The sequence below is a fragment of the Pogoniulus pusillus genome, chromosome 8, assembly GCF_015220805.1.
Source record: "Pogoniulus pusillus isolate bPogPus1 chromosome 8, bPogPus1.pri, whole genome shotgun sequence".
Taxonomy (NCBI): domain Eukaryota; kingdom Metazoa; phylum Chordata; class Aves; order Piciformes; family Lybiidae; genus Pogoniulus; species Pogoniulus pusillus.
The window spans coordinates 33564749-33590315 of NC_087271.1; the positions used below are offsets into that span (position 1 = coordinate 33564749).

Here is a 25567-nt window from a genome sequence, read left to right on the forward strand (position 1 = left end):
AGAAGTACAGCTGGTCGTTGTGGTTAGATTCCTGCTGTTCAGTTAACATAGTAACTCTTCCCAAGCATGAACAGTTTTCAAATCATACTTCAGTCTTTGTACTTGGTTACCATAGACACAAAAGCATTTAAAAAAACCCCCAAAACCCATTTTCTATACAAATGAAAACTATAGATATGCAAGATGCATACCAGCTTCCATCTGTTAAAAAGTAAGGAAAAATAATTACTTAAAACTTCAAGATAAGGACCTCTGGGAAAAACTATTTTTGTGCTGATTACTGTTTCAGCATATACTTGAACAAGGCTCATGTAATAGAGCCTTTTATTTCCGTCAAAATAGAATAAATGAGCATATACTTACTTTAAAAAGACCATATACCATTTCTTTGAATTTCTCAACAGTGGTTCCTCTTGTTGGTTTATCAAATAGGATTATTTCCTTCCTTGGTTCTGGGTCAGTACCAAAATCAAGTTGAGCAGCTTCTTCCATCTGGCATTTTATAACACCTTGCAGATTTCCCCAGATTCCTAAATATATCTGCACAGGAAAAGAGGGGAAAAAGGTAAAAAAACCACTGTAGAAGTCCAGCATCTAAAGACCACTTGTACTCCAACCACTGCTTTAAGTATCAAGTAGCAGCATTTATCAAAAGACTCCTTCATAACAGAGAATGCACACATTCAAACAATGGCAACCTCAAATACAATACACTACTGCTGGTACTGAAGGAGATGGTACACTGCCAAAATACAAAGACAGCTTGATGAACAGCATGCTGGCATTACTACCACCTTGGCAAAGGTTAAGAGGCTGCTGCTTCTATCTGGGAACCAGGATAGCAGAGTAACAGCATGCTCTACAAAAGTAGTCATTTTTTGGCAAAACCTGAAAGGATCCAGCATATGTTTCTAAAATACAGATATATTTATTATAAACTAATAATATGCCACTTTACATATAGGAATGTGTAATATTCAGGCATAAGTGCATGTTTTATATATTATTAATTATATATGTATTCTATATCTATAGGCTTATATATATATAAAGCCCATGCTTTACACATAATAGAAAATACATTTTGAAATCATCTGTATTAAACAGATAGGTCCTGCTGACACTAAAATCTGCTTGATGTTCCAGATAAGGACATTTCAGTGGGAAATACTAAAGCTATGTTGGAGGAGTAAAGCTTTACCTGGTTATTGGGTTTTGTTGACAAACATTTTCCAAAGTACAGTGTTTCCTTAGCACAAAGACTGCTACATGCTGACCCATCAATGACTCCAGTCTTGTATTTATCGCACTGAAACAAACAGGGAGAAAACTTTTCAACAAACTGCCCAAGAAAGGAAACAACTGTATCTCTCCCAGCACTTTACCCTTAAAAGAAAAATGAAAGAAAACAATTCTAGTAACCCTATATCAAAACAATGCCAATATACAAGTTTTATCTGTAACTGAAGATGTACTTCAACATGACAGAATATATGAATTTGATTACTTTATATGTAGCACTGTCTGAATTAGCTGTGGAATTAGCCAGAACAAACATTGAAGCTATGCTGAATATACTTACTATTATTTTCCTACAGTCATGTCCTCTGCATAGTTCTGTGTACGTGGAGTACTGAACATAGATAATCCAGCTGCCAACAAATACTACTAACCAAGAGATGAAGAGATACTTCATCCGCATATATGGCATATATGGGAAATGTACCTAGAGGACACAAAGAGGAAACATTCTTTGCAATTCATTCAGCAATATTCAGAATAATAAAACCAAACACAGGTCACTATTTCACCTTTAAGAATTTGTCTTTCACAGTGATAAAGTAAGCAAACTGCCTTACATGGAATATTCACATCTTCAGTAAGCAAAACTAACAGGGGAAGTTAGTTTGACTTGCACAAGTGGAAAGAAAATTAAGATATAAATAAATAGAAGAAAAAGTGATAGACCCTCATAGATCAAGTCAAGCTGCTTGCAAGAACCAATTGGATCAAAATCATAACCTGACAGAGTTCAACTACTTGCATTTTTCTCCAAGACCAGTTACTTATGGCCCACTCCTGGTAAATGAAATCCAACAGACTAGGTATTTAGGGGAAAAAAAGAAGGTAATCTGTTAATGTATAAATGTGCAAGACAGATACACAATGAGCAGGGTATCACAGACACATTCCATGTGCTGAAGTCTGCCACTCCTTGAAATGACTATTTAATTATGCAAGCAAAATTCCTTTGTACTAGCCTCATCTTCAGTTATCTTTTCCATAAATGCATGCAGAGTTTTCCTGTTGTTTCTGTGACTTCGTATTTTTCACAGGGGGACAGAGGAAAAAAGCATTTATAAATTAAGAATGGAGGGAGCGCTAAGTGCCTTCTAAGAGAGAAGGCACTGGTTTTTTTCCTTCTCCTGCATCTGATGTACTAACAGTTTCATTTTCATACTCACATCAGAATTAGAAAAGAATTATTAAGTCATGGTCGGCTTTAGCAACAGGATATAAGGAAAGCGTATGAGAGTAGCTATACTGAGTCAATATGAGATCCATTTCTGTTAGTATCCTGATCTTCAGAAACGGCTGTAAATAAATGCCACTGAAGAGTGAGATCATATAATATATCCCAAATATGGTCCTATTTTCCTCTTGAAGAACTTGCTAAGGCAAATGTGATTTTCTTTAAAGTTTACAAACTGTTTACATTTCATGAACTTATCCAGAATTCCTTAAAATCCACATAAGATTTTAGCATCCACAACACCCTTTAGCAATTAATTCCTCAAGCCCACTATCCATTGTACAGAGGTTAAGGACTGGACATTATTTTGATTAAATCTGGTTCACTTCATCTTTCTTTGAGATCACTCAGTTCATGTATTGAAGATATATCACTTTCTGACTACTCTCTCCACATCTATCACAATGATTTTGTTGCTGCAAGCACCTGATACTATACTTGCTCAATTTTTTTGTCTCCTCTCTGCTCCAAGCTGACCAAGATCCAAATGGAAGGGCAAAGTGGAGCAAGTGACTCTCAGTGCAAATCTTAGTGAACCAGGAGCTAGAAACGTCTCATATTCTTGTTGGTCCCTCCAAATAGGGACTGAGATTATCAAGGGGGCAGTGTTGAGCAGGTAAAACGTGGATAGAAAATTATTTATCGAGGACTTCTGTTTCCAGGACAGCTCAATTGATTGAAAATTTCAAACTGTTTTTCAAACTCAGCAAATTTATTGAGAATAATCAATAATTAAGCTGAGAAAAATAAAATGGGAAACCCATACTGCCTCAGAGTGAACTCTCAGCCACAAGCTGAAAGCTTGAAAAGCTTACAGAGGCAGACTTGGAAGGAGAGGGTTGAAGCAGGGTCTGGAAGCTAACAGAATAAGCAGTATTACCTAGCTTTAGAAAGAGGAGAAAGACAGAACTGCAATATATGTATATCAGCTTCAACTAGAAAAATTGCAACAATTTGTGAGTACTTATAAATGCATGACAAACAATCAACATGCATTACACCCTGTCCTCTTGAAAGAAATAATCCAGAACAGTCAGTTTTGAAAACCTCCAAAGGTGATTCCAACCATGAAGCTGTGGTCCTGCCACATGTTTAAGCTGTGCATCCCTATTCCTTCACACACACTCACTTGACATGATCTTAAAATTAGGTACTTAAAGGAGATAGATAAAACTAGCTACTTTTATTAGAGTGATAAATCTTGAACAGACAGTTCTTTCATCCAGGTCTTCATTTATTATATTTATGGAGTATTGGAAGACAGGAGTAATTTCTGCTCTTTTCCTCAGAGTCACAAAGACTTTAACTGGAGTAACATGTAATTTTCTCTGAGGCATGGTACCCACAATATGGATGCAACCTGGATGGACTACAAAAGGAGACCAACAATAATGCTTTATGGTTTATAGCACACTTAGAAATAGCTCAGAAAATGAGGAAGCTGTGAGTAGGGAGAACAGAACAGCCCAAAAAACCCTCCAACCCATAGCATTCAAAAGGCTTTCCCATTGACAGGACACTACTAAAATGACAGAACATCAAGACAGGACAATTTCCTAGCTTATAAAAAAGGGACATGATACCACATCTATGTGCTTACAATGTGAAGAATCACAAAACTCCTTGCAAATCACACTGCTTGATCAGAATGATGAAAAGCAGAAGTCATCCTACACGAGAACTAGAAACAAGTGAGAACTGATACTTAAACCAACAGATTTAGAAATATTTTCCCCACCTCACTTCCTACAGAAGAGAACTGATATGTCAGTTGAAGTTCAAGTAGACTCAGCCTTACCTCTTCTTTCTTGCAGACCATTTTATGTACTTAGTCATGTAAGAATTTCACTACTTTTTTCTTTCCAGAATCCATCTCAAAATGCTTAGCCAGCCTTAACTGTCCTCTTGCAACCACACATTGTCCACTATTCTTTTTCTTCCAGCTATTTCAAGTCTATTTCCACCTGAGTCTGCAAGACTGCCCTCAGTTCCCATCTTCCTCCACTGTGTCCCGTTCTAAAGGAAGCATCCAGCACTACTCAGTACCTCATCTTTCATTTCTGAAGCACAAATTTTCTACATTAGAATCTTTGTCTTCAACTACTGCCCACATGCAAAATGTGCTCATCATCCACAAGCATGTGTCTTTCACAGCTCTGGGAAACCAGCAGAGGTCTTACATATTAATTATTTACGTAATTTAGTTCTAACCTCCACACTACACAAAATAAATCAAAGCAAAATCAGAGAGATCTGTTCTTTCCCAGCAGATCTTTCCCGAGAAGACCAGATTACTAAACCTGAGGCAGTGTCTGCCAGCAGAGGTCTCTTGTAACACAGTTTTGAACTGAGAGGTGAACCAAAGCAGTAGATCAAAAACATTTAAGGCAGAGGAAAATTTAATCACTTTAAAACATCTAAACTCATGGCTTTCTTCTTTTAGCTAGAAAACGGCAAGCTGCAACACAAGGGCAGGACCAGCTATGTGTATCTTGGAGGGGAGCAATCAAGTTAACACAAAGTGCATTGAATTACAGCATTTCCTACTGTTTTCATCTTCAAGATTGCTATCTGTAAGCAAATCACAACCAGAAGATCTATTTTTGCAATATAAATGAAGCTAACAACACAGAAGAATCTCAATAACAACAAAATTCTGTGCCAAAGAAGCACACGCATGAGCATCAATACTTACAGTCATGCTGATATATGCTAGATTTACTTAGCTTCTTTGGAGCAAGGTATTGGGTCCAAGCCTCAGTTTATCCCATATTACATTTTAGATAGCATTTTAAGTATTTCCTTAGAGTTCTATTATGCATCTTAGGAGTCAAGAAATATAAGGGGAAATATTTTTTTGTTATATTGCCCCAAAACAATGTAATCAAACCAAGATAGAAGTTATAGCAGGCCACCTCCATTCTTATAGTAGACACCAAGCCTTCATGCAATTTTAAGTGCTTTCTCTTAAATACAATTTTTAGTTTTATTTTCCCAAATCAAAGTTTGATTTGTCGTAAACTATCACCACTTCAAGTACATTCCACATTTTGATACCGAACACAACACATAAAAACAATCCATGGCAAAAAGTGCATCAATACAGAGCTCCAGGGTGTTTACTCCAACATACCAGCGTCCTTTCTAGAGCTTTCTAGCTAAAACAAACCAAACCTGATTCTGCAATTCCATCACGCACATTCAGAGATTCAAAGTAACATAGGAACAACTTCTACTATGTAGAATTCTACCCACAAAAAACAAAAGATACCAAATATAACAGCAGGCAGTTCTCAGTAATTCAAGCAACATCTGTTCGAGGCAGAAGCTCATAAAACTTAAAAAAACCCAACAAACCAACACACAGCAGGGGCTGCAGAACATTATGAACACACGACCACAAGAAAGGCAAGAAGGGCACAAATGTCACTTACAGATTCTAAATGCAAATATATGAAGGATTATTGTTCCACAGCTGCAGACAGTCTGGAAAGTACACAGAGAACAGGATGCTCGGGGTAGAGTTTGAATAGGAGAGATAAAGTATCTGTGTCACCCCCACCCTTTTTTTTTCCCACTTTGATTTTTAGAAGTGAACCTTTTTTAACTAATTACCCCATTCTTAAAATATTGCAGAACACCCACAAGGAGGACTAATAATGAGTTTATCACATCCTCATTATTACAGACAATTCTGACAATGGTTTTCCTAAAGCCTGTCACAAGACTCTTCTCTATAAAGTGTCTTCTAATAATAGGACTAGTAAAAACTGTAATAAATTAACTTTCTCTAATACTTTCCTACATATACATAAGAAGAAGCTCCTATGAATCAAGAATTATAGCATACAAAGAGCTAATAATTATCTTGCACCTGTTTGAAAGATAAGATACAGTGATTCCTTTACAGACAAACCAATAAGGTATTTGGTTGGTTTGCTTTTTAGAAAATATTTCTAAAAACCCTAATGTTGTAGAACATACATAATATAGTACACAACACTACTGGTAAAACCTTGGAAGAATTAATAGAAATTAATCCAACAATTTTAGGCAAAGCTATTTCATGTCTAAAACCTGCTTGGGAATCAAAGCCTCTGGGGTAACAAACTCTTAATTCCTCAAAATTTCTTGCTGATTGCTTTCATGAATTTCTGTAATAGTAAACTTTAAACTAAAAGCTATTTCACAGAATTGACCAGGTTGGAAAAGAACTCTGAGATCTTCAAGTCCAACCTTATAATCTAACCTTTATAAGTAACTAAACCATGGCACTAAGCATCTCATCCAGCCTCCTTTTAAACACCTCCAGGGATGGCGACTCCACCACCTCACCAGGCAGCCCATTCCAATGCCAATCACTCTTTCTACGAAGAATTTCTTTCTAACATCCAGCCTAAACCTGCCCTGGCACAGCTTGAGGCTGTGTCCTCTTGTTCTGTCACTGCATACCTGGGAGAAGAGACCAACCCCTGCTTGGCTACAATATCCTTTCAGGTAGTTGTAGAGAGCAGTAAGGTCTCCCCTGAGCCTCCTCTTCTCCAGGCTGAACAACCCCAGATCCCTCAGCCTCTCCTCGTAGGGCTGTGCTCCAATCCCCTCATCAGCCTCGTTGTCCTTCTCTGGACATGTTCAAGCACCTCAACATCTTTCTTAAAGTGAGGGGCCCAGAAATGAGCACAGTACTCAAAGTGTGGCCTAATCAGTGCAGACTTCTCTGGTCCTGCTGGCCACACTATTCCTGATACAAGCCAGGATGCCGTTGGCCTTCTTGGGCACCTGGGCACACGGATAGCTCATGCTCAGTCATCTGTCAACCAGTACCCTCAGGTCATTCTCTGCCTGGCTGCTCTCCAGCCACTCTGTCCTCAGCCTGTAGCACTGCATGATGTTGTTGTGGCCAAAGAGCAGAATCCATCACTTGGACTTGTTAAAACTTGTGGCATTGGACTGTGCACACCTATACAGTCTGTCCAGGTCCCTCTGCAGGGCCCTCCTGCCCTCTAACAAATTGACACCCAACGTAGCATCATCTGCAAATTTACCGATGCCACCATCTCACCCAGATCATCAAGGATGATATTAAACAGGACTGGGCCCAGCACTGATCCCTGGAGCACACCACTAGTGATGGGCTGCCAACTAGATGTGGCTGCATTCACCATCACTCTCTGGGCCCAGACATCCTGCCAGTTTTTAACCCAGTACAGCAATTTTGTATTAAATGCATAGCATTTAGTACAATCATCAAGACCACGAGTGATCTGCAAGTCTCAGGACCACTGCAGCCTATTGACCATATTCACTGTATAGGACAGAATACTTATATCCGAATTTATCCAGATTTGTCCTCCATCTCAGCCTGCAAGTGAATGTGTTTGGGACAGAAAATCCTCCCCAAATGCCATCTGACTACATCATATACTTGGCAGGAAGTTCCTGAGAAGCTAGATTTATTTTGGGCTCAGCACAACGCCAATGCAGTTGCATAGCTTTTGACTTGCAAAAGACTTTAGTCCTGCCAGATCAGAACACAGACAAGAGCATATGTCTGCTTAGAGGAGACAACAAGGTTTAATTCCCTTCGATTCAAAAGGAATTACTTTTCTAATAAGGACTTAATGTTCAGCAAAAAGCCCAGTCACTATTTGGTCTCTTACCATACAGTCCCCTTATCAAATTTCCATTTCCTCCCCAAAATTGGTCTGTTGAGTGTAGACACACTCAGTCCACTTCACTGAGGAAGTGTTAGAACTGATATGCAGGCACTGTGCTAAAGCAGCAGGGACACCAATTTACTGAGCTTGGTTAGGTCACACATGCCCTCATACACCCTGAACACAGCAGACTTACTGCACATATGCTATGCAGATCATTTGAACACACGAGTGGGCAGCTCCCAAGATTAGGTAGCAATACATGGAGATAAGCTTCATTTGGACATGTGACAAACTGCTAGAAAACTTTCAAGAACAGTATATTCAGGGCAGCAGAAGGATGAGTTCTGAAACTATCAAAAAATGATGAAAGAATCATAGAATCAACCAGGTTGGAAGAGACCTCAAACATCATCCAGTCCAACCTAGCACCCAGCCCTAGCCAGTCAACTAGACCATGGCACTAAGTGCCTCATCCAGTCTTTTCTTGAAGACCTTCAGGGACGGTGCCTCCACAACCTCCCTGGGCAGCCCATTCCAACGGCAAATCACTCTCTGTGTGTTCTTCCTGCATTCAAAACTAGTAAAAACAATTTCACTTTTCCACTCCATTCTTCCATTAAGACTTAAACATGAGCTAGGGAATATAAGAATGAATGAAAGCAGTTGTAATGCTTAAAAGGATATCAGAGTTGACTTCTTCTGTCACTTGTATATTCTACTAAGCCACGTGCATTGAATAATAATCAGATATTTATTCCCTGGAATGGAACTGGAAAACCACTTCTGGCAAAACTCAAGCTTGGATGCACTCCAAAGCATATGGAGAGTAGAGGATCAAAATGTAACATAACATGCCAGGCTTTTGGAAAGTGCACTTGTTACTTAAAATACATCTTTATGGTGGAAGAGTATGAAAGCGTTTCTTTGTTTAATATTACAGAGAGCTTAATTCTACAAAGTATTCCATGTAATTATACTGTGCTGATCTCCACATCCGAGTTGTCCATTCCATTTCTTCTGCATACTGGCAATAGGAAAGAATAGATTTTTTAAAAAGTATAGGCTGACCATGCTAGAAATCCTATTTTGTTCTGTTCAGGTTGGTTTATGGATCACAGGATGCATTTCAAGCAGGCTTACATGAGGTCTGAGAACATTAGCCCACACCATCTTAGATACCATGTACTGGAAATGTTCACATATTTAGGAGCAGAGAGCACATGCTTAAGATTACATTAATACCTTGAATTATTTGTATCCTGAGCAATCAGAATAAGTAAAGAGTTCAAGATGTCTTTTGAAATAATGACCATGATGTTTGTCCTTTTAAGGAGAAATAACAACAGCAACAAATTAAATTCTTAGAAGAGATGATACAGTAAATTTCTGTTAAGTAGAGCTTTAGGACTTACTCATTTTTTGACACCAGTCTGTGGGACAGCTCTAAAGAGTTTGTAAACTTGATCTGGAACCACTGAAGGCCAAAAAGCTCCCAAGCACTCGGGTTCTTTACACAATTATTGTCACACAATTCTGCACTCTCACGCTCACCTAATGATAAAACTACAGCTATCGGGACAAATTTCAGACGCTAACCTCTCCTTGCAAAACAAAATCCCAACAATATTAATCACCCAACTGTAAGACTCCATGAATACAATTTGATTTGTGCACGTGGGATTTAGTAGGATTCCAAAGTTTGTCAGGTTTCGGGGATTTTATTTGCTTCACTATTACTACATGATTTGCAGTTAAATAACAGTAAAACTTCCTATTTCAGAGCTATCATTTTGTGACAAAAAAGGTTAATGTTTTCTCTGCAAGTCCTTAACTATTAGGGCTGAGGTAAAACACCTAAAAGCTTACCCTGCTGCTTTTACATGGACTAACACTAGCACATCTTTCCTAGCCAAAAAAGATCATTGGCTGGTAACCTACGGATCTAGCATTCTGCATAAAAGCTAAAGAACATGTCATACTTTAATAATAGAGCATTTGCTACAGAATACCAGTTGCAAACCAATTCATACCATCCTGCTCCTATTACAGCAGGAAAGCTAGAGCAAGATTACGTGTCTTGTAGAACCTGATGTTCTATCACCTCAGTTTTCAAAGCCTGAACTCCAGCCAGCATAATTTGGCAGTCATTCAACAAAATCTTCCACTGTACATCCAACTTCCCTTGTGTACTACTTGAAAGATTGCACAGCAGTGCCACACAAATCTTTCCATCTTGCTCGTAGTTACTTCTCATTGAGTTAAAAGTCTAGCATTGACTGCAAGAACATTGCCTTCTTTGCCGAGTGCTTCATTGAGATTTGTCTCCAATCAGTAATTTGCCATGGACTGATAATCATCATATGCAGTAATTACAAAAGCCAATATACTGATAGCTTGCTGCCTTCTATGGAAGTACACAGTATTGACACACATTCATGGTCTAACAAAACAGTGTTTATGTTCGCAAGGCCACTTTGTAAAATACTCATATGCATCATACAGCATAGGAAAGCACAATCAGCACCAAAAAATCCTATTTTAAATCTGCACTAGAAATAAATATTTAGTATATCTTTTCTTAAAAAAAACAAAAACAACAACAAAAAAAAAAAAAAAACCAAACAATCTTGAGACCTTCCTGCTTCTCAGCAGACTTTAAAATAATGTATTCTCCTTGAAAGGTCTTAAAAAAACACATGTTGAAAAGAATGGGAAAAAAAATCATCGTACCAGAGGGTGACTTTATAATAAATGCAAAGGCATCAAACAATGTAGAAAATCCTGATTTGATAGGAAGCACACTGATTATTAATTCATTTTTATTTGAATCAGAGCCTCTCACACGGGAATCCAAATGCTGCACAAGTAACTACATCAGTAAATTCACTGCAAGTAATTTTTTTCTTGTCTAAAAACCAAGTGATGCTAACTCAAATCTGCAGATACATACCATTATAAAAGCACTCAAAGAGGGTAAGATTATAACCACATCTGTGCACTTCTTAAGTATTACATCACATTTCAGGTACTTCCAAAAAGAGAATCAGCTTGCAAAAGTTCCATACCAGTAAGAATTAAAACATTCAAGGCTTCAAAATACATCAGAATGAGGTTTACATTTTCTAATCTAATGACCACAAAGCATTTCACAAAATATCAGCAGATGGTGAAAATGTTAAGTAGCATATATGAGAAAAACAAAATTATTCACTCCAGTTCAAAAAATGCTCATTTTCATTACAATTTTATAAAGGCAACAAATAAAAGTATTCCAGAGAGTAACCCTCATCGTATGGCAAGGTGATAATTGACTAAGATTTCACAGTATAACTTCCTACTACATGACAGCCACAGCACTTTCAACCAAAACACCCTTACAAGGATAGTGTAACACAGACGCTTACCTGTGCGTATAAACGCCGAAGTGTGCCTATGGACACATATACAAATGCACGGAGCGACTTAACTACTGGACAGCAAAAGTGCCCGACATTAATTCGTACAGGACACTTGAAAAAAATGCTCTGCTCACACAGGCTGTAGTCCATCCTCTCACTGGATGGATGTCCACAGCACCGGCGATAGGTGTAAAGGAGAAAAGCGCCAGAGTTCCTCAGGGCCCCGGCAACGCTGAGGACGTAGGAGCCGAAGCGAAAAACCTCTCGAGTACGAGGGGGTCGGGCAAACCGGCGGGCAGGCTGCCGCGTAACAGGTCTCGCCGGCGAGATCCGCGGGCCGCTCTAGGAGAGCACTCCGCGGAGCTCGCTGCGTTCCAGCGGCAGCAAGAAAGGCCCGGTCCGACCGGCTGGAGAGGCGGCAACAGGCACCGAGGACTCCGAGGCCTCTCGCCACCTGCTGCCGTGTCCCAAGACCCGTCACCAAGGAGCCCGCCGGCCACAGCAGGCGTCCCCGGCGCCGCTACCTCCCGTCAGTCGAATCGCCGAGCAGCAGCGCGACGCAGCCGAGCCCCCATTGCCGCCAAGGGCCGGCGAGAAGAAACGACGGCCGCGCCCGGGCTGGGGAAGGCGGCGAGCCCTACAGGGGGGCGCTCGCTCCTGAGGTAACTTTGCGGGGAGGGGAAAGCGGGGAAAGAATGGTGCTGGCACCGGCCTGCCTGGCCCGACCTGCCCGCCTCATAGGGACAGCCCGCTGCCGGCCTACCTGCGCGTAGTGGGGTTTCCTGAGCCAGGCCCCCGGGAAGAGCCGCCTCGCCATGGCAATCACACATCCCCGCAGCGGGCGGCGATCGGAGGCGGAGCGGCGAGGAGCGCTTCCCCCCCTGCTGCTGCAGCCGCGGCGGCGAAGGAATAGGGAAGGCAGCGGCCGCCCTCTCTCAAGCACCGACGGCCGCAGAGCGACAGCGAGCTGTCAGTGGGCAAAAAAAGGCGGGCAGCTGCCGCCCCTGCCGACACACAAACCTACGCGCGCCGCCACCCTGCGCTTAAAGGGGAGGACCGCAGCAGCTGCGAGGAAGGCAGGAGGAGCTGCGGAGCGAGGGGGCAGGCCGACGGGGGACCCCGCCTTACCGGGCCCGGGCCTCGCCTCGCCTCGCCTTCTCTCCCTGTCTCTGAGGAACGTCGAGGCAGTGGTGCTGTTTGCCCTTTTTTTCCCGCTCACAGGCCCCGAAGGGCAGGAGTGGGACTGGTCCAGCTGAGGGCTGCCCTCGAGCTTCCCTCGGTGCTCATGTGTGCCAGAAAGGGCTCGGGCTGTATCTGGGGACAACTATGAAGAAGTCCGTTAATAAATAACATGTCTCATTGATTGCAAACAGGCTGCCACCATTCTCTGGAGGCGGTATTAGAAACAGCCACCAGTGTGTTACAGCCTGAAAAAAAGGGTGTTCAAAAGTAGGGAGGGAGTGCTTGCCTAGGCCTGTGGTAGTGGTCAGGGACATCTCATAATGCGAGGAGAAAAATGAACCAATTTATCCTTCACCAGAGGATCTCTCTCTGTTTCACACTCCATGAGAAGTCCTAGTCCAATTGAAATTAGTGGGAAATTTGTTACCTTCAAGTGAAATCACCCTTTCTTACATAGTTTATGTTTTGTTCTGCCTTCTTGTGTCCAAGGTTTGACTCTGACTTCTTGTAACACAGTATGTTTAGCAGAGTCAAAGTCAGAAACTGGGAGTCTCCTGTCCAGATGCTTTTTGGCTGTGGGACTTTGGGCAAAAAGATGATGCCACAGTGAAGATAAAAATCAGGAGATGAACATAGCATGTTATGGCTTTTGCTGTTCAATACACTTAGCAAAAGCTGCTCTGATGAAAAAAAGACTCACAAGAATACTACAGTAAGAAGAAGTTACCTTTTTTTGCCAGGGCTTACTCTTTAGAAAGACGACTCTGGAAACCAAATGTTGGGAGATCACAAAGTAATAAAACTCTGCAGACTTTAAAGAGGCTTGTGCTTTGAGATTCAAGAACAGTCTGTGACCACTTTCTGGTTAAGATAATTGCTGCCAGAGTAACTCTGAAATATAAAGATGAAAATTAATTAGGAAGGTTTGGCATGCCTGTAAAAGCAGTTCTGGCTTTAGTAACAGACAGTGACTCTCACAGTGAGAGTGTTTTCTTCTCTTCTTATTCAAGCAGGCCCACATGGCTGTACTTTCTGCATCACCTCCCTCTACAGTTCAGTGGTTTGCATAAGTTTAGCTAGATCACGGGCCTGCAACACAAAGGCAACACAAGAGGAGACCACAGAGCGAGCATTTAAAAGTTTTGCTGAACAATCTGAAGCCATTACTTCATCCAGTGCTCTATGCCAACCCTCAGAATGATGGGCTGGCTGGGAGTAATTGTGAAATGTGTGTCTTCCATATGGCTGGCAGAGATCTAAACGTTTCGTTTTTGTTCCGTCTGGATCCAAACAGTTCCTGGCATATGTTCATTAGGGGGATATTATTTTTCACTTAGTACATGAAATTTTCATCATTTGTGAGAACAGGTGCTTTATTCCAGCATTCAAGTGTTTAGTTCTTCAAGTACTCTTTGTGCCCAGACTTTGCTAAATGCTAAAAAGTCAATTTCAGCCTTTTCCAGCTACCTGTTAAACACAGGATTCCCAGTAGCAGCAACTTCCATGAAAAGCCAGGTCATATAAACCAGACATGCACTGACTTGGCCTCCAGTGTGCGTGCAAAACCAAATAAATATTCTAACCACCAGAGAGCAGGTGCAGAAAACCAAAAGGTAGAGCATAAACCACACTGATGCGTTATTTACTCTACAACCCTTCCATTCACGCATACCTTTCCATTCTGCAGTTCGCACATTACCCATTTTTGTGTGCAATGCTTTGTCATATCATAATACCCAAGCAGTAAAATTTAAGACTAACGGTGATACCTGTTAATATTTAAGTTTCCTATCCAGCTGTATCAACATCAAGTGTTGTTAGTCTAGTGTTGCAGGGTTTGTGTATAAGATGGAAATCAGCTGGTGATTACACAACAGCAGTGTTTGTCACTCCGTGTCAAAAGGTAAATGTGATTTTATAATAACTTCTTACCTTCACCTTCAGCTCTATGACAACTTGAAACTTAATACATACTAAAAATAAGCCAGAAATAAGAGTGCTTACCCTCCCAGGAATTCTAGACATATAATAAATGAAAATATGAGACTAATGAGGAGAATAGAAAACTATAGAGAAGAACCTGAGTTCTTCAAGATACGCAGCATAATATGCACCTTTTAAAGTATAACAAAGAATTTTATTCAGTTTCTTTTGAATGAAAGTCCATGTTTCTTCTGCAAGTAATGCAGATTTTCACATTAAACAAAACCCAGACTTATTGCAGTGGTGCTGGATTTTCTTACATGATTATCTGAAGCAGCTGCATACCAGTTTAACACAAATGCTATCATAGAATCATGGAATGGTCTGGGTTGGAAGGGACCTCTGAAGGTCAGCTAGTCCAACCTCCCCCCTGCAGTCAGCAGGGACATCCTCAACTAGATAAGGGTGCCCAGAGCCCTGTCAAGCCTCATGTTGACTGTCTCTAGGGATGGGGTCCCTGCCAGCAACCTGGGCAACCTGTATCAGTGTTCATTCACCCTCATAGTACAGAACCTCTTCATAACATCCAATCTAAATCTGCTCTTCTCTAGTTTGAAGCTATTGCCCCTTGTCCAACCACCACAGGCCTTTGCAAAAAGTCTCTCTCCATCCTTCTTGTAGGCTTCTTTCAGGTACTGAACGGCTGCTACTAAGTCTCCCCAGAGCCTCCTCTTCTCCAGGCTGAACAACGCCAGCTCCCTCAGCCTGTCATTGCAGCAGGGGTGCTCCAACCCCCTAATCATTTTTTTAGCCCTCTTCGGGACCTGATTTATTAGGTCCATGTCCTTCCTATATTGAGAGCTCCAGATGTGGATGCAGTATTCCAGGTGAAGTCTCACCAGAGCAGAGTAAAGTGGAAGAATGCTTATTGTGATGCAGCCCAGGATGCATCTTCTTCATCAGCACCACCAAGTCTTTTTCCACAGGGCTTCTTTCTATCACCTCATCCCCCAGGCAGTGTTGATAGTGAGTATTGTTCTTAAGATGCTCCATGAGAAATCCTCAGGGTTAACACACTCTCCCCATCAACATATTGTAAGCAGGGAACCTCTGGCTAATAATCACAAGAGTTCTGATATTAATAATCATAAGACTTCTCTTTCTCACCTTAGGCTTTTACCAACTTGGAGTCTGCTTAGCATGGCTTCCTGGGCTAGTGTTCTTGTTCTTTGGATATGCCTAAGAAATACTCTATGATCCTGGGCAGTACCTGAGTTCTAAAGTATTATAGCAGAAGTAGGAATGGAATGCCTTAGTATTTGTCAGTTGCCTTGGTGCATAATTGCTTTTCATAAATGTACTGACATAATATATAACACAGTAATGATTAAAAAACCCCCCACACCTCCATTTCTTAAAGTAAAGCCTACAAACAATCTAGAGGTTTCCCCCCTTATAACCCAGCTGTCAAGGTGCTTGGTCTGTTTTTACATATGCCCTACTTCATGAGGCCTGTCTTTGCTGAACAGAATGAAGATCAGTGGATGGACGCATCCAATGTTTAGACATAAACTTTTCCTTGTGCTCCCCTAGCAGTGAGATTCTACTTCCTTCCCCTCCCGCAAATTTCTGTGAATTGTGATTTAATCAGTGTGTTAACTTTAATTTTACCCTAATAGATTACTTAAAATGCTAATGCTTCTAGTGCATGAATAGGCGGAGCTATCTCTTACCCAGAAAGCATACAGAGCCTGTTAGGGATTCCCTTAACCTCTAATTGCATGGACTGTAACTTTTTTAGGTCCAAATATTTTTAAAAAATTTTTTCTAATTAAAGTTGTTAATTCTGAGGTACTATAAGAACTTTCTTTAAAAGCTTATCATCCCTTACGAAGGAAGCTGCAGAGTATTGCTTAAATTCCAAGCTGTTCACTAACTATACGAGAAGTTAATCTACTTAAGTATTCACCTTTTTTTTTTCTAGAGAAAACTATTTTCACTTCCTTTTAAATAAACAACAAAGCAGCCAGTCTGTCATGTATATTCCTGCTACAGAGCAGATGCCTTTTTTGATCCCTACAGTAGGCAATCTATTGATTTTATATTAATTCCTGCAGCATGCTTTATAGAAAGCCTACTTTATATCACTGATAGAAAATATTCCTGTAGGCATAAGGTAGTAATTGAATTATTTTAAATTGGTCTACAACTAGCAGCAATTTGTACTGTAAACATGACTATGAGAATAAAGCAAAACTGCTCTATAGTTGGAATGGTATTTTTTAGAAGAAAAAAACTGTTCTTTCAAGCAAAGTATTGAACTGTGTTCACAGACATTTTTTCTTATATCATTAAAAACACCCAAGGAGAATAAACTCAATAGTCTAAAATGTATTCTTCAAGTTTTTTCTATGTAATAGGATCAATTTCTGAACAACACACATTATTGACAGATATCTATACAAAATAGTAAGTTAATAACAACATAACTACTAGGTTACAGCATTTATAGAGCTATTTTTCCCACTCAGTTGAATAAGAAAAGACACTGAGGAGCAGTAACAGTTTACAACTCTTCAAGTAAATGATCAAGCTTATGTTAATATAATATACAGTATTATATTTATCTGTATGCTTCATTTAACTTTGAGGAAGAAAGCATCACTGCAATTCTAGATTAACTAGGTCATACCAATATACCATAAAGGTATCTTTTCAAGTTAGCCTATGTCTGATTCCTGCAAGGGTCTGAAAGCTTAGCTGCAGCTCTCACTGACCAGTTATGCCACATACTTTTTCAGCAACAGTGAAGTTCACAAGAGAAGTGATTTTCCCCTGCCCCCTCACAGCTCATTTTATTTGTCACATCATGGTTGTACTTGCCCTGAGTTCCCAACTGTACATAGTCACAGAGCCTTCTTGCTAAGCAGAGCATTCAAAGGACAACAGCATCACAGCTGAACAGAATCCGTAGCAGATAAAGCATTTTGTTTTGACTGAGCTGGCCATCAGACACTTTTAAGGTCTTTTATATTACAGAGTAGCTGCTCAAAAAGAGATTTAATCTACAAACCCACATTGCCAACCCATAAAACCAATTTGGGTTTGGGATGAAGGACTATACCTGAAAAAAAAATTAGTAGTGGGTGAGGTAAACTGAGCAGTTCTCTGAAGACATAAAGAGTCTTTGTTAGACTGTTCTGCCTTTAAAAAGTGTTAACTGGTAGCTAGTCAATGCAGTTATTGTTTTTCACAATAGGTAGTGCAATTTCATAACCAAAATTTCAGATGACTACAGATATTTATGTTTAATTTTGTCTAGACATACTAAATAACTTGTCACAGTTTTGGGTAACTTTGATGTGAGATTTGCAGGGTCTTCAAGTAACTTATTTTGTGACTACCTCTAAACACAAACAGACTGTCTTACTGTGTGCTGATATCCAAGCTGACCTCCCTTTAGCTAGGTTTTATCCCAAATTCTTGTTCACATTCTGCAACTGTCCACATAAACCCCCTTTTGCCTAGTATTGAGTGATGCTGGACTCATTTACACAACTAAAGATATAGATTTATACCCAGTTTTAAGTCGAACTCAAAGTCCAATTATTGTTTCTCATTGGAAATTGATGGTTAAAGTTTGTTTTAATTTAAAATCATAACAAAGTGAAAGCTACACATTTCCATCTCTTTTTTCCCCCATTCCTCTTCCTAGCCCTCATTTATGATTCAAATTGCATTTTAAACACAAGAAAGTTACATATTCAAGCAAGAATTAATTTACTCTACATTTGCTGTTTCTAAGTGTTTTTAGATAAGACCTGGATTTACATGTCTAGCAGCTAAGAATGTCCTTTTCACCACAGGCTATTGATTGTTAATTAAATCACACCAGTAACCTGATACAGCATTATATCTTTACTAGTATGACAGCACTGTCACAGATGTTTTACATCCTAGGACCTGCAGTAAATTAAAAAGTCCTTGGAGGCCATCACCACTTGACCTCTTGGTCTGCTGAATTCCAGACAGGGCAAAAGAAAGTGTGTTCTACTTTTAACAGTCACCTGCATGCTAGCACAGTGTCTTGTTGATGCTTGTCTGCATTTCTTCCTACCCTTGGCAGCTCTAGAATTGTTCCTACTTGATGAATTTGAGACAGGACCTCAGAGGGTCAAAAGGACAACAAATGGTAATTTGAAGCAGAGTTAAACTATATCAAACTAACTTCTGAATTAGATAATTCTCACAGTACAGTGTTCTTAGTACACATTTCCTTTTGTACATTGTCTTCACAAGACTGTCTCAGTGGTTTAGATGATTTTCATATAGGCAAGCCCTATGAACATGGTCTTTCTCATTCTGAAGTTGTCTTCACATCTGGTTATGGTAGGTTTGAGTATCCCCCTTTTCATTCCTCATAGGTAGGAGGACAGACTTTGATTTACTGTAATGGAACACATCAGAACCATTGGGACCCTTGTATAGCCATCAGTGCTGCACAGGTTAGGAAACCATGTAGTCATCAATCCCAGTCAGGCTAAGGACATTGCCCAATGGCCATCTGAAACAGAGATGGCAGTCCATGGAGTCAAATGGAATGTCAGTTTATGTTTCCCTGTTGGCTTGTTGTAGATATTTCATACTATAACTGGAACACAGGAAGAAATAAGACTTCTTCCTACTTCCATTTTTAAAAATTAATATTCTTATTGCCTCTTCTGCTACCTTGGTTCTGTACTCCCTCTTCAGTACATATGTATATGAACTACCAGATTTTAGACTCATGAAGTTACTGCAAGCTGATCTGTCTGAAAACAAACCCATTTTTATACATATATGTATATTTTGTATATACATATGTACATAAGTAACGGTTTTCAGCTGGAGCAGTTTAATGACTTGCCACATCTGCATGGCTCTTGGCATAGAGGACAGTGGCTGGCATCAGCAACCCCCTGAGCTGAAGGAAGTGCAACCTGAGACGGCAACATCTGCCACATGTGTTTGGCTGAATCAGGAAACTGTACTCTCAGGTCTAACTGAAATGAAGAGCTTGATTAGAGTGTCCCTGCCCACGGCTGGGGGGTTGGAACTAGATGATCCTTGTGGTCCCTTCCAACCCTGACTGATTCTATGATTTATTTGGGTTTTACTTCCATCCTTTCCTTTGTTCCAGACATCCCCTGCTTCAGTCAGGAGTAGGCTCAGGGGACTGAACCAGCAGAAAATGACTTACTACTGCTGTGGGGTTAGTTTATAACGGTTAATGCTATGATGCAGGTCACTGTAATGCCAGACAAGAACCTAAATGGGCTCAGGAAGAGCCCTGACAGCATGCCTGGAGGGAAGCAGTGGAATTGTAAAATTCAAACTTCCACCTGGCCACAAGAGTCAGGGAACTGCTCAGCCATCTGTGTACATGTGTTGTGTCCCCACACTCCTCCCAAACCTATCTTTAAATTTAGCTCTCTAGTAACTACATCCATGCTACAACAACTTCAGATTGTACTATTTTAACTACACTAGCATAAATATAGCTCATCTGTGTTGATAAGAACAATTAAAACAAAAATTGATATATTGCAAGAATTTTGCCAGCTTACAGGGACACAATCTGGTTTACAGTATGCTTTTGCAGCTTAACGATGATGCAGCTCAATGTACTGGTGCTTTGCTTTTATATTGATGTTGAACTAATATTTAACTCATCACAAAAGCACACAGCAAGGGGACAGGAAAGAAAAAACACTGGCAGTCATAGATTTTAGAGATAGTCAGAACTGTATGAAATGGGGATGTCAGTGCCAGTGTGAAGGATGTCAAAATAGAAAAAGAATGAGTGATGTAATTGATTTTGATCCTGTATACTTTTTTTCTTTGCACTTTTTTAGCTGAATACTGATAAAGAATACTGAAGAGAATCTGGGCTTCCAGTCTGAGATAACATGGCATTAATGTGGAAAGATCAGAATATATGTTGGGTAATAGCTATTATATTTGGATTATCCAAAATGATGATACTTAGATCAGATAAAGGCAAAGTATTAGCAAACAACAACAAACCCCCAAAACTCAACAAAGAAAAAAAATCACAAAGCCCAAACCCCCAGACACCCAGAAACCAACCCCTAACAATTAGACAATTTCAGAAGTGAGTGACTTTCCATCTGAGTATGACTTGGCAGGTCTGCTGAAAGCTTGTGAGAAGGCCCATACTGCATTCCAGGTGGTGGGAGAACAGAAGGAGTGCTGTACTAATTATTCTTCTAGCCAGACTGATGTCCAGAGCAGATTTTTCATTGCTGATGGAACAGTAATATTCTGCCATGTAACTGTGTCCTGAGGGGCCATTAAACATTTTTTCGTCAGTTTAGATTTGAGGTAAGTCTGGTCTGTACTGCTACAAAACTTAACCACACAAGACCTGAAAATTCAGCTCTAACAGATGTTGTTACAGTCCACAAAGTAGCATAGATGCTGACAGACAAAACCTGGCCATAGAAGTGCATGATGCCACAATCTTCAAGAAGTGATGGTACACCCCACCATAATGTAAAATAACTGAGACTGCAATTACTTTTGCAAATCCACTAAAATCGAGTTAAAGTGAAGGAATAAAGTACTTGCTTAGACTTTAACTCTGAAATGCTGACTATGCATTTTAACTTTAGTCACTAGAGCTTCAGTAACTGCTTTCAGGTCTATGCTTAGAGAATAGAGGAAAGAACACATTACATTGGTGCATGACTGAATTCCCCCGTGACTCTAGGAACCAGAATCTCTTTCTGATCCAGGGAATTAACCAAAATTTCAAGAATCAGCAGCTGTTTGTTTTCTGAAAGAAGGTGAATATATGACCACAGCAGCAGAATGACAGTGCAGAGAGAGTATTAAACCTCTTAAATTCCAACTCTGAGTAATAAGCTCATATTCTTATGCATTGGTCTCTCAAAGAAAATACAGGAAGAAAGATTACTCAGGACTATGACTGCATACTTCCACAACATTCCCACTAACTAGACTAGTAATAAACTACAGTTCTCTCACAGTGATAGACTGGAGCTAAAATAATGCTGTATAAGATCCTAAGTTTTCAATACCAAAAAGACAGCATTACCATTAAAAGCACAGTAACTCATACATAAGCATGCTCAACAAGGCCAAACCTAGCCAAGCACATTTTTTCCCCTCCTATGATCCTCTCTCACTGTCTTTAGTGAAAAAAAAGTAGTAGTATAATCAAGATAGATGTGAGATACATACTATCTCACCAAAAAAGCCTTTCCCACTCTTTAGTTTAGCACACTCAAAGGTATGGTAGCTAATGTAGCAACTTTATGTCTCAAGCTCTTAATATTTCAATCCTTGAATATCTCAGTCTATACAAGTTGCTTTTTTTCCACCGTTACACCTATGTGAACTGAGAGATTGCTTTGTGTTCATTCACCTCCAGCAGCAATTTCAACCATGGCAAGGTATGAAGTGCAAATTATTAATAACTGAGATCTTATACTAGAATTACATGAATATCTAATAGCTTGAAAGTGCTCTGAGCTGTAAACTACAGAGCACCTATCAAAGACCACTCAGTCATAGAAAATCCTGACTTCTGTTTTACAAGTCATTTCAGGAAGGTTATACATCCAGAATAAAATCTGAAGTGAGTCAAGTATCAAGGACTTTTGAAGTTGCAGCTCATTTGACATTTTTTTCAAGCATCTGAAGTGTCTCTTACTAGATGCAGAGTTAACATCCATAGTTGTTTTTTTTTTTTTTTTTAAAGCTTATTTCTTGCATTGAGTAACAGTTCCAGATAAGGATTTAAAGAACAGTTAGACTGTTAAATGTTACTTTTCAGAAAGTAAACAACCTTATTTCTAATGCTTTTCAGGTTTAACTGTGGTTTAGTTCAAAGGCTGATAAAGATTGTCACACAGATCATAAACTAACCCACACAGCAATTGCTCTTTAACACATGTGTTGCAGAAGAGCTTTAGAGATTTAACAGTCAAAACGAGGACTGCAATAGTCTAATAATATTCTATCTTCAAAAGCTATGAGCAGTAGATTGTTAAATATTAAGGGAACAACTGCCTGGTATTAGTGAGGCAAATATGTTGTTTTTCTGTACATTCAATTTAACAGGAAAAGTAGTATTTGACTGGCTAAATTGAGTCAACAATTTGAAAGGGTATTTACAATTTTAGATTTGTCAAGCAAGACTCTGACATTAATGGAAAAATGATGGAATACAGGGTGGTTTTTTTTCAAGATTTCCTGATCTCTGAGAAGATGGGAATGGCAAAGTGCTTGTACTAGAAAAAAAAGTGTTCCTGTGTGAAAACCAGTAACTAGGTACCTTGCAGAGACAGCAGTATTATTTTTCTCTGTATCATTGCTGTATGACTATTAAAAAATATATTCTTGCCCATCTAGAAAAACATTCTAAGATATCTACTTTTAAATGATTCTTCTATATATTTACTACAAGAATAGAATTACTAGAATTTTATGTTTTGATTGTAAGACAATTAGTACAAAGTTCCTCATATCTTGTAATAACACTTGCCTTTTTTATTTTGAAATTGAAGATTTTCTTTTCAGTTGAGCCACAATACATACATCATATGTACATTGTCTCACTACTTATTATGTTTGTGTAAAAATAGATGTACCATTTTTATCTTGATTTAATATACAAAGATCCCAGGTAAGCTTCCTCACTGTTCCCAAGCTTAAACAATGCAGAGAAAATGGCCTGGGATCTAATTTTCCCTCCTTACTAAATTGTGAGAATGGCAGCCATCTGTACAGGGATAAGCTTTACAGTATTGTCTTGTTCAAGGGTATCATTTTAACATTATGTTGTGTGATACAGTAAATGGAAAATAATACTGTTCAGCAGTTGATGCTCTCATCTCCATATACAGCTTACTTACACTTTTGTTTTTCGTGTATTTTGGTTTGCTCTTTAAATATTAAGAGGTCATTGTGGCAAGGGAAGTATACAAATATAACATCAAGCTTTTAAAATGTATGCTAACATTTGAGAGAAGAGCCATTGGCTAAGGGAAATGTCATTCTTTCTCACTCTTCCAAATTTATCCATTTCTACTGAGTACCAGGGAACTTAAAATTTTAATATGAAATTTAGTTGTTCTCTGCTTAGCCATCAAAGCAACCTACAACTTTGAAATGCCAAGATTTTGCTTTTGCATGTTTTTATGTCAAGAGCTTGCCCAATGGACAAATAAAATCAGAAGTCAAGACAGTGCTTGGCTGTTATTCTTTAGCTTCTTTCTGAAAGAGATTTTTTTTTTCTTTTGTGCTAGTGGTGAAACAATTTACATTAAAGAGGAGTGACTCTAATTTGACAAGTTTTGATTCAAGTCATTTTCGAGATACAGGAGGACGAAGTTGTTAAGATCCTCCAAGCATGACACTAAAAAAGTCTTGAGGGAGCCAAGTATTATGTTCAGTCATGTTTATTCTGCTTAGAAAATTTGCTTTTTAACTTTGTTAAACACTGTTTCTGATACCACTGTTGTGATTGAAAAGCAAAATTTTGGATGCAGATGTAGCTCAAATTCAGTGCACTTTGTTTTCTCCTACTGGTTGTCCTTCGTCTTTAGCACAAGCATTACCTGATGGCTGTTTCCAGTACGTGAAAATCTACCAAGAGCAGCCAGGAGCCTTTGCAGTGTGGAAACCTGTTTTAAACAGCTGAACGTCACAATTACCAAACAACATCTAATTAGTATATTCAGGGCAGAACTAGCCCCTAAAATTTGTATTTAAAACAACTGTGACCAAGAGATTTCAGTAACAAAGCCTGCTTTGTTCTGATGTAACTAGAGAGTTGGCCAGACTAAACTGTACTCTGGTTTTCTGCCCAGGCTTCCTTCCCTGTGCCACTTTCTCGAATGACAAACTGGTCCTTTACCTTGAGTGGCTTATCCAGGGAGGGAAGAAGCCATTTGAGAACTCAGGCTGTGTGAGCAAGGCAGAGCAAGGAATTGTAAATTTACTCTCCAGTCGACCAAATTCAGCTGTTCCTCTAGTGTCTATTACACCACTTGGTGAGATCCAATCCCGTATTTGCATTTCACCCTGACGGAGAGGCCTGAGCAGCACCAAGTAACTGCCCTCACGGGGTCAGGGTATTATAACCCATCACGATTATACAATCGCTGCATTTAATCGTAGGGACCGTGGAGTCTAGTTCACAGTATCACAGTATCAGCAGGGTTGGAAGAGACCTCACAGATCATCAAGTCCAACCCTTTACCACAGAGAATGTTCAATGCTACGATCTAAGAAAGCAATTAACAAACCCACGATATTTCATGACAGTGAAAATCCTGTTTTGTTTAACCATTACGGCTACCGCTCAGGTCAGAAACTGAGTTCAGCTGGTCTAAAATGGCAGCATTCCACTGCCTGTTACTGCAGAGGAGCCCGGTTCAGCCCGCTGTCCTGTACCCTTCGTAACAACGAATGCCCACTGCAACCTCTGGCAGGGTGGGCGGCTGTGTACTAGGCCTTGCCTCGCCGGCCAACCGGGCGTGAAGCTGAACTCCCCTCTTGCTCTGCCCCGGATCGTTCCAGACGCCACGCTCTAACCCCCATCGCTGTTGGAAAGCTGTCTGCAGCCCCGAGCAAAGACAGGGGCCATCCGGAAAGGTGCGGTTGGGTGGACATTGATACCCGCCAGCCCGCAGGTGCAGTGGGGAACAATAGACAGCTGCTGGCAAAGAAGCCTGCACCTCTTAGCACTGCCGCAAAGAGTCCCGGCCGACAGACAGACATCCCTCCATCGGCAAGCACGCCTAAAGTAGTCCGCCTTTGTTCACCAGCGGCAAAGGTTC

The 25567-nt window shown here is 40.0% G+C and overlaps 1 protein-coding gene across 6 annotated transcripts in view; it reads right to left on the reverse strand.

Annotated features, from left to right (window-relative positions):
* The window catches only part of DIPK1A (divergent protein kinase domain 1A), a 28881-nt gene that overhangs the window by 3280 nt on the left and 34 nt on the right, over positions 1-25567 (reverse strand). The window contains exons 1-5 of one of the 6 annotated variants that reach the window (XM_064148014.1): positions 24344-25557; positions 13501-13664; positions 1583-1726; positions 1202-1309; positions 364-540 (exon numbers count right to left, since the gene is read on the reverse strand). In XM_064148014.1, the coding sequence (XP_064004084.1) occupies positions 364-540; positions 1202-1309; positions 1583-1711 (414 nt within the window). In that variant the 5' untranslated portion in view covers positions 1712-1726; positions 13501-13664; positions 24344-25557. Of the gene's footprint in view, positions 1-363; positions 541-1201; positions 1310-1582; positions 1727-11597; positions 12335-12354; positions 12623-13500; positions 13665-13751; positions 13781-24343; positions 25558-25567 lie in introns of those variants that run through there. The other 5 variants (XM_064148015.1, XM_064148013.1, XM_064148012.1 and 2 more) reach the window with 5 other exon arrangements.